Below are 10,920 nucleotides of genomic sequence, written 5' to 3'. Positions count from 1 at the left end.
ACTGCAGTTTAACCCCTTAACCTACAACTATGGGTATAGTCTGTAGTACGATGATCGGACCAAACGTAAATATTACGGGCATAGCCCGTAGCACGATGATCGGGCCAAATATAATATACAGGGTGGTTGGTAACTGGTGGTACAAGCGGAAAGGGGGTGATTCTACGCGAAAAAAGAAGTCGAAAATATAGAATAAAAATTTAAAAAAAAATTTTTTTTTTTATTTTTCCATCGAGACAACGATCTACAGTGAGATCCGTTATAACATACCGCACGCGTACCGAGCGAAAATTCAAAGTCGATTTTCTCGAAAACAAAGCCTCAAACGAAAAATTTTTATTCTATATTTTCGACTTCTTTTTTCGCGTAGAATCACCCCTTTTCCGCTTGTACCACCAGTTACCAACCACCCTGTATAATATAATATATAATAGCTTGTTTACGTTTTCGGACCAAAATTCTCGAACGTAAATAGTAGATTAAGGGGTTAAGTATGTGAATTCAATAGTTTCTCTTCTATACTAGGTTGCTATATTATACCAATAAATACTAACAATTGTAAGTTTTCAAAGTTCTGTATATTTTGTATTTCACATTGTATAAAAATGTCTTTTTTTATTTGGATGAATTTTACGATCAATTCTCATTGAGAATTATAAGTAAATTTTTCTGGTGTGGTACAATGTCGTGATATAAAAATGTGAAGTAGCTTTGTATCGTTTAGGACATTTCACGTTGAAAAGACGATCTCTGAACAGAAGACATATAATTCTTTTTAAAATTTTTATGAATAATTCTAAATTACATTCTATTGTAATTTTCATATTGGTAAAAACAATGCAAGATTTATTACCTATTGTTAGCAGCATTCGATAAATGGCAGAAGTACAGATGAATTACGACTTGTTCAACCCATATTTTAATATATTCAGCGTACAACTGAATAATCGATCTCATCTAGAGACACAGCATTTTTCCGTGATGGAATCTCATCATCATTTGCCTGATGGATGGCTTAAAGTCGTAGAAAGCAGCGGCAAATATTTAACTCGAACTACTTGTATTTTGTTTTAAACAAACTTTGAGTTTCATTGAAATATTTCGATTATTCGTTAGAACACCTAATAAACTGATAAATTAAATTGTTAATCGCTGTTTGCGATTGTTTAATCTAAAGCTCCGCCTAACGCTCTCTGTATATTTTTCCCTTTTTCATTAGTCAGATTGCCAAAAATCGCATTTATAATTTCCAAATGTTTCTCAGGACCGCGCGTGTTTATATTTAAACTGATAAAATTGTATGCAGAACGCGGCACTTTTCAGTGGCTACGTTGAATCTTGGAAAATATTATGTGGGACAATCGGAGTTGAGTCGTTTCGTGTTATCGCCAGGAACAGCGGCCGCATGAGAAGTAGAAAGATCAGAGTTAAATCAGACTGTGTAAAGTCAGTCGGTTTGATCACTCGACACGAGAACACCGCGCCATTAAATTGGAATCGCGAACAGATACCTACATATATCCGGCATGTGACACAAAATTTTGATGATAAGAAAGACGATGCGGTGCGGAGGAAACGACGTAGAAGGCGAAACGACGAATAGCGGGAAATCGAAAGGGGGACAACTCGGCCATAAATCCCACGCTGTAGAGGCAAATCACTGGCGTGGCAATAAAACGCACGTGTATAGTTCCCTCTATACTAATCCAAGTAACAGAAGTAAGTCTTACGATTTACGTAGTTTACATTGCATTGTTGTACATTGTAATGGAAATTTACAACGTAATTTTATGTCACGCTATATATCGCAGAATGTAGTTCATAGACTGGACTTCTATGGAAATTCACATTTTTGGCGATATAATTAAGAAACTTAGGCCTTTCTAAAGGTAGAAAATTGTTCTGCTTACCAGGTATTACAGAAAACACTATGTTTCGGATATTTTATATATATTTTGATATTACGTAAATGTTTTGTAATTTTGTGAAGAATTCATAAAAATTCGCAGTCTCGTAATTTAAGTCTATAGGAAATATTCTTCGAGCCTCGGATAAAATTATTGTTTTTGGTGTTTCATACGAAGAGATACATAATGCGTATCTTTGTTTATTTTCTGATAGTATTTAAAAATGTTTTGTAACGGAGAGACGTACTTACAGGAACGATGGTGCATTGTAAAAAGTTTTTAATCCTCAGTTTATACCCGCTGATTTAATCTGCTTATTTAAAAAGTTACTGGGAAGTTGTAAAATAAAAGCATTTTTATTTTCTTCCTAACAAATTCCCTTTTATCTCTCCACTTATTAAAATAATCCCTCTTTTCATTAAAGTACACTAAAGATTAAATATTAGAGAAATAAGTCCATTATATCCACGTTCGTAAATTCAAAAATATCTTCTTCGCATTTTATGAACACCGAAGAAATCAATTCAGGCAAAATAGCGTCGTAGTACAGGTCTAACAAAATTTCAAAATACTTTATACGTATAACACGTACAAAATGAATATAATGTTTCCTGTGATCAGTGTTCACAGACTATAGTGAGCCACTGTATATTTACGTAACATTCTTTCTTTTTTTTATTTATATCCATAAAATATACCAAAAAGTTTGGCTGGAAAAGCGTGAAACACGTACAGCGGTATATTTCAATGATTATCATGGTGCACAATGGAACACGTTGCGACAATCATTATATGCACACTTTGGACTGCGAAATTTCAAAACCACGAGGCGTAGATTCAAAAATGAAACCGGTGCTTAGAGTCTACAGAGTTGGAAGATAGTGGGATATTGAAGCAACGAGGAAAGCCATTACCAATTCTCTAGAACATTCAGGTATTCAACATGTTCTCGCTGTGGGATTGCCTGATCAGGCTGTGAGAAGAGTTTTATACGAAAATCCTAATTTCCATCCGCCGTGGAGAAACTCAGCGAACGTGACGTGCTTCCAAGATTCTGTAAGATGTATCGATAGTAAGCAGTAAATCAGATAGTTTTTAGAACAACGTGTCGAGGCAGTAAATCGACGAAGAAACGAAATCTTGAACATTGTTCTTATTAATCGTGTGAAAATATTTGAACAGTGCTGTGTGTTGTATTATTCAGTGCCAAATTCAAGAGGTCATTGTGCCGGATTTTATGTGGCTCGAACGAATACACATGATCCTCTATATCATTTTCTCAATCGTAATTTAGTTAATCGAAGAAATAGAAAATTCAGGATATAAAAATTGTTGAAGTAATTTCTTCAAGAAACACTCTACACCTTTTTCTTTTGTACATCCGTGACCTGAAGATTGCTGTTACGAAGAGAATAGAATTCAGTGAAAAAAATCCAAAATAAGGAGAGGTTCCTATTATTGTGCCCTTGAATATAAATTTTGTTTTGGGTTACAAGGTCTAGAAACAAAAGGGCTGTAAGTAGATTTCTATTGCTGTCTCTTGTAGCCTTCAACTACAGCTACACACCAAGGTTAACTTTTTGATAATGTTCTTTGCTATAAGTATATTCCCACTGTATTGTAACACTGAAAGAGTGAAAGAGATTCCTATTGCTGTCTCTTGTAGCCTTCAACTACAGTTACACACCAAGGTTAACTTTTTGATAATGTTCTTTGCAATAAATATATTCCTATTGCATTGTAATACTAAAAGAGTGAAAGAGATTTATATTGCTGTTTCTTGTAGCCCTCAGCTACAGCTACACACCAAGGTTAACTATTTGATAATGTTCTTTGCTATAAATATGTTCCTATTGTATTGTAACACTAAAAGAGTGAAAGAGATTCCTAATGTTGTTTCTTGTAGCCCTCAGCTACAGCTACACACCAAGGTTAACTTTTTGATAATGTTCTTTGCTATAAATATATTCCTATTGCATTGTAATACTAAAAGAGTGAAAGAGATTCCTATTGCTGTTTCTTGTAGCCCTCAGCTACAGCTACACACCAAGGTTAACTTTTTGATAATGTTCTTTGCTATAAATATGTTCCTATTGTATTGTAACACTAAAAGAGTGAAAGAGATTCCTAATGTTGTTTCTTGTAGCCCTCAGCTACAGCTACACACCAAGGTTAACTTTTTGATAATGTTCTTTGCTATAAATATATTCCTACTGTATTGTCACACTAAAAGAGTGAAAGAGATTTATATTGCTGTTTCTTGTAGCCCTCAGCTACAGCTACACACCAAGGTTAACTTTTTGGTAATGTTATTTGCTATAAATATAGGAACGATGAAAATATATTCCTATTGTATTGTAACACTAAAAGAGTGAGAGAGATTCCTATTGCTGTTTCTTGTAGCCCTCAGCTACAGCTACACACCAAGGTTAACTTTTTGGTAATGTCCTTTGCTATAAACATATGAACGTGCTCCCTATCCTTCTTCTATTGTATTGTAACACTGAAAGAGTGAGGATGTGGATTAGCATACAGTAAACATGTACTTATACTTATACCTATACCTATTTCAATATATTTTTCTATTACAAATTCATCCATTTGTTCCTCTGTCAGTCAACTTTAACAAAAATGTTCATACGCAACGAAATTTATAACACACTTGAATATCATTATACGTTATAAATACAGGGTGTTTCATTTTGATCCCACCAAAGAGTGTCAGCATATTCTACGAATAATTAAAAATAAGGGAAAGATATTCCATAAACATGAAGCCGTAAATGTTTTATTACCAGGTTATAACAAAAATACCAAGATTATAAATTATTGTTAATACCAGCTATATATGTACGTAGCATTAGAATGCACAATAACATGACCAGTTCCAATGACCGCTAATAGTAAACACAAACAAGGAACCAGTCATCTATAATCTCGGTATCTTTGTCATAACTCTGTAACAAAGCATTTATTGCCCTGTGTTTAGTAACAACATTTTATTCTTTTCTTTCTTAATCATAAAATATGCTGACACTGTTTGGCAGGAGAAAAATGAAACACTTTGTATAACATATAATGAAACATTATCTATACATATTCATTATTTTCTGTACTTTTGTACTATGTTTTTCTATGCTTCTGAATGTTTGTACAACGATGCTGATGCCAATCCACGTTGGCCAGTCTGTTTTTTCGCTCTTAGTTTGATCTAATCCCACGGATCTTGGGCTTGTCGTAAACGTTAAGACAGGTCTACGTAGGTACGTGAAGACTTCTTGACCTTTCGTGACCCCTTCTGTGACCTCTTTTGTAACCCCTTCTGTGACAGATGTCATCCTCATGTACTTCATAGTGGTCAGGGGTTGTAAGACCTAAACGCAAATGTTTCAAAGCAAAGGGTTCGCTAGTCGTACCGTTACTAACATCAACTTGCAATACACTTACAGAAAAATAAAAAAATGTAAGAGGCGACCTTGAATGCAACATTACTCACGATATTCGATTATATATAGAATTCGTGCAATCATTGGAACCACGATACCAGCTGCCCATGCTCAATTCTACAATAAATCCAATCTTCCTAACTTGGCATATATCTCGTGCAATATCTCAAATACGTCAATCTTGACCTTCGCCCACGGGATGTTACCCGAACGAGCATTTCAGGTTCGTGATATCTCTGTAACTAAAAAAACTGCAGCATTGGAAGCACTGCCAAATGTACGGTAATTCATGGCATTCGAGGCTCCAATTACGAAGATAATGTGTCCTTTGCCAACACTTTCGAAAGACAGTGGATTTTACTCATCTGTATCATAAACCTACCAGATTATTTTCGTATTCTGTGTATTTTAGTTTACATGAATGTCTGAATGCATCCTATAAAAAACTATTCGATTTGTTACTTTCTCTTGAATCTTGTTATTTAAAACGTAGATGTGAATAATATATATATTAATAATATTATAATATTATTATAATGTTTATTATAATGTATAATATAATATAATACATAATATACATTATATATTACATTATAATATAACATATATATTAAACATTATAAACATTATCCTTATATATAACATAATATAATTCCTCATATATAAATATAATGTAATAAACATTATCCTTTTAATGTAACAGGATTAATTGAAGTTTATATAGACGAAACAAGAATTAGATTAAAAAGCGAAAGACTGGGTTCCTTTTTTCAGTTATTATATGTAGAATGTCTTGCAATTGCATATGAAATTGTATTATTATATAATAATATATTATATATTATATAATAATGAAATTATTTCAAAACCTGTACCAATAATTTGTAACGTATCTGTAATTCGTAATTTGTGTTCGTAACAAAGCATGCAAATTGTATTGGAATATAATATTTTCAAAGCTTCAAATCGAAATGATAAGGAATAATACAAATAAATTCGACGATAAAACAAATGAAGATTATAAAGAATCGATTTGTTTTGAGACAGACTGAGAAAAATTAATTTCGTAACTTTGTAGATTACAAAATTATTAATAATTTCCTTTGACTTTAAGTAGCTGATTAAAATTTTGTCAGAACATTGAATTACTAACCCAAGAATTTTCTCAGCCGAGAAACAAATATTTAAAATCCAATGTTTGGGAGAAATTGGCAGCAACTTAGAAGTAAAAGTCTGTAAATATAGTAAACTAGTAGATGTTATGCACTCGAATCTTCGTATGTATGCTTCCGGCAAATTCAATTTGGAATCGAGTAGCAAGTCAAGAATATACATTACTTGTTTCTCCCTCTCGGTAATTCAAGACGTTTCGTGTATACATGGAATATGTAGAGATGTTTGCTTCTATACACGAAGATGAACGACGGTTACCAGAAAAGTGGGAAATAGGGTGAAATATGTTGACAGCGAGACATTTCATAGGCTGCAAGATTCTCTAAGATATTCGATATCAAATATTCGAAAATCTCTTTAAACCGGCAATGACATTGCATACATCCTTTTTCAAATTGAATAAAAACATCAGGGAATTTTAGTAGTAAATAAATCATTTTTATCTGATTTAATTTTTCTCTTACTTTTTAAAAGAACATACATTTACATACGTCCTTTTTCAAATTGAATAAAAATATCAGGTAATTTTAGTAGTAAATAAATCATTTTTATTTGGTTTTATTTTTTCTCTTACTTTTAGAGAGAACATTCTTTCACTCAACTGCTTAATTTTTGCAATATTTAATTATTATTATTTTGTCGTTATTTTTTACTCAAGCTATTCGGTATTATTCGATTAGTTGTTCTTTTAATTTCTACATATTGTGTTATACAGGGTGGTTGGTAACTGGTAGTATAAGCGGAAAGGGGGTGATTCTACGCGAAAAAAGAAGTCGGAAATATAGAATAAAAATTTTTCATTTGAGGCTTTGTTTTCGAGAAAATCGACTTTGAATTTTCGCTCGGTACGCGTGCGGTACGTTATAACGGATCTCACTGTAGATCGTTGTCTCGATGGAAAAATTAAAAAAAAAAAGTTTTATTCTATATTTTCGACTTCTTTTTTTGCGTAGAATCACCTCCTTTCCGTTTGTACCACCAATTACCAACCACCCTGTATACATAATACATATATATTTATTTTACCGTGTATATGCCTATATGTTGTGGTATCTATGTAAATAGAAACACCTAAATATCTTTTATCTTTTATTTATGATTTTAGGAAAACAGTCAGGACAAAGTTACACTACTTGAAGGGACTCGTGTAACATTGCTTATACGTGTACAACTATGAGCAATGTTATTTTGTCCTAAAGATCTTTTTCATAAGATCATTTAAGTTTTGAATTCGCATACTACGATATAAAGTTTGCATCATCGATTTGAATCATTTCGTTCCAACAATTTAAATTATTCTGTTATTTTTTATTTAAAAAATCGTCAAGCAACTATATTGCTCTTCCTCTCCTTGTCCTTGTATAAATATATGATAAATTAAAGTTAAAAGTTAATTACTTTCAATTTAAGAATTCTCATCAGCGTACGTCACTTTTACAAGTTATCCAACCTTAAAGTCTAATTTAGATTACAGGCAAGATATTGTCTGAAAGTTTCGTGCGAGTGTTTATAGTTAAGTCAATTAAAGATAATTTCCTTAAACGTCGAGGCGTGGTTTGTAATTATGTCCCGCAGTAAAACATCCAGTTTTCAGTTTTCCTTTCGAATGTTCCTTTTCATTTCGACATTCATTAACGTATTAAAGTATATAGTAGTCTGCTTCTCTATCTTAGTTGCACAGAAACGATTTATTCAATGGAAACCATGTTACGATTGGTTAAGCTAATACACCTGAAGATGGAAAGATATGTATAGCATAAAAACAAAACTTTCTGCGATTTATTTATCGTAGCTATAGCTTGGAATAATATTGTCATTTTATCATGTCATTTGCTTGTAAAATAAATACCAAATATTTAAGAGTTAATGGATATTTAATTGTATTCGAGTAATCCTCGATTGGAAAGAATTAAGAAATTCAGAAGTAACATAAATGACACATTAACACTACACGTTGTCTCACTTTAAATAATGCATTTTAAGTGTAGTTTTCAAGTTCATTCAACATTTCTTAGTTTCATATATAATCGATCAAAGCTGAACCATTGTATGAAATAAAAATACAGTACAATGAGGAAACTGTAGAAAGAATTTTAAGAAACCTGTTCTCAAACGATCTTTTTCTTCAACACTCGATAATACAATGAAATTTTGCATAGTGTTGCTCAGTCTCACGGACTGAACACAATATGCCGCCACAGGTATCTGCGAGTCTTCAGGCTGACCAAAATGGATCAAAACCACCAGAGTACCACTATACACAAGAAGATCAAGTATATCGTATCTTAGGTAAGTTGAAGTGTTCTCAAGTGTCTTAGGAAAATCACAGTAATTGTAATCGCACTAATTTCTCTATTCCAGGTACGTTTCGCTTTCAAAATCCGCTCTCGATTCTACGTAAAAATCTGCTAACACAACTCCAGATCCACCGATAACGACAAATCGTACGATACAAGAATAGAGGCAGAGCATGTCAAACAATATCTTGGACAACGCAATTCAAATTCAGAAGTCAGAGGTTTCATCAATGGACGCTTAACACTAGAACTACCACACCAGCCACATTGACTGGTTTTACAATTTTATTTTAAAATTCCTACTTTATTTTATATTTTTTCCGCAATGATGTAATGACTTATGTATTCAAATTGAAAATAATTTTGTATCAAGGCTACTTATACCAATACCAGCCAAAACGACTGGGTCAAAGTGTAAAAGGATGCTATATTTGTTCATCGAACCTCAATTAACCAGTTTCCTCGTTTTGTACAACTTTCCGCACGTTTTTAAAATTTGTACTGCGTGTCATTCGATATGACGGTATCAGTTGTCAGGAAAATTCCGGATCGATCGCTAGATCGCTAGATGCTAACACTAGAAATACCACAGCAGTCAAAACGACTGGTTCTATAATTTCATAAATGTGCCAATCCTTGTTTAGGGATGATGGTCCCAGATGGATTAAAAATACCAAAAATGTACTACATAACATGGAATTGCTTCTGTGAGAAAGTAATAAATCAATAAATATAAAAATATTCTATTGTTACGTATTTTTTAAAGACCAGTCATTTTCAATGGCTTTGGTAGAAATAGCTTCGTGTTAACTATCCGTAGTTCTAGTGTTAATATTCAGGCAGGTACGCGTATAATTGGGCTATAGGCCGTTAACAAATGAAACGAAATTACGTTATGTCTGTCACCCACAACCTAACTTTCGCGAATAATATGAGAAAAGGTAAAGCGAAACGCGGCGATCGAACGCAGCGAGATTTACGCGTGCGTGAAATTCAATTGGAAAAATTGAATCGCTACAATAAACTAAATTTGATTTACAGGTTCGCGGAAGCGAGAAAAACTTCGATTCCCAGCGTATTTATCTCTGGGAACGAATAAATATTTTTTGTACGAAGGTAAAGTTTGCAGCTTGTCTGCAAACCACTTGACGTTTCTGCTTGGATGCAACCGCAAATACGCGGCGAACTCGGTGAACGTGTTTCCGGGCAAATGCGAAACTTGCGCCGCTCGAAGATCATATTGGAACCTTTGTACAGTGCGATATACCGGAGAAGTCTGTGCTAACAGACGACTATTTGAATTATTCGGAATATGTTTCGAGCACTTACCTTATCGAGACGAGTATCATGGCGAATATCAGGTACTTTCCAAGCAGAGGCACGACCAGCGACGTAGGTGGAATGATCTCGACGACCAGCAGGAAAAACACGTGAAGGCTGATGAGAATGGAAATGGAGAGCGTGACCTGTAATGATAATTTATTCCATTAAAACTGAATTTTACCATCGATGAAATATCGAACGCCACGCGTTTAAGTAAGATGATGTGAAATGCGAGTATTAGTGTCACGTCCCGCGCCTCGTACGACTCGTAACGCGAAAACAAAATTGGAACACGCGACCCGTGACTCGAAAAACTAATCAAAAACGCATGTATAATATGTACATTCGATAAACTACGTAAGCAAATAATTGGTAAATTCTTTCAAAGTAAATCAAGGTAATTTAAAAGGTTTATTTGAAACCGTGTTTACGGTGTTTGAAGTGAAAGGCAGTTAAAGCCGCGAAAAGCTATATCTTGCGATAAATTTATCTAACTATGTTTTTTTATTTACCTAACTATGTTTTTATAACGATATTAAGACCGTTTAAAATTGTAAACAAAGTCGGTAGTTTAAACAAACGTTGAAGATCTTCCCAAACATTTTCAAAAAAAAAGATGTCTTTTCATCTCTGGCAGATATAAATAAATGTAGCGACACTTAGAGCAGTCAGTGGTAATCACCATTCGTCTACCGAAGAGTCAGTTATCATTTGTTAACCGAAGAGTTTACATCCGTCAGTCTGTCAGTCAATCGTCAATATCGAAATCGAGTA

The 10,920-nt window shown here is 33.5% G+C and overlaps 1 protein-coding gene across 10 annotated transcripts in view; it reads right to left on the bottom strand.

The window, feature by feature from the left end:
- nAChRalpha4 (nicotinic acetylcholine receptor alpha4) overlaps window positions 1-10,920 on the bottom strand; it is a 369,922-nt gene that overhangs the window by 66,352 nt on the left and 292,650 nt on the right. For 9 of the 10 annotated variants that reach the window (XM_069112189.1, XM_069112187.1, XM_069112190.1 and 6 more), the window contains one exon: window positions 10,153-10,289. In XM_069112189.1, the coding sequence (XP_068968290.1) occupies window positions 10,153-10,289 (137 nt within the window). Of the gene's footprint in view, window positions 1-8,420; window positions 8,781-10,152; window positions 10,290-10,920 lie in introns of those variants that run through there. The other variant, XM_069112196.1, reaches the window with a different exon arrangement.

Source organism: Bombus flavifrons, chromosome 4 (genome assembly GCF_040668555.2).
Source record: "Bombus flavifrons isolate JBK064 chromosome 4, iyBomFlav1_principal, whole genome shotgun sequence".
NCBI lineage: Eukaryota > Metazoa > Arthropoda > Insecta > Hymenoptera > Apidae > Bombus > Bombus flavifrons.
This window is presented reverse-complemented; position numbering and strand designations above follow the sequence as displayed.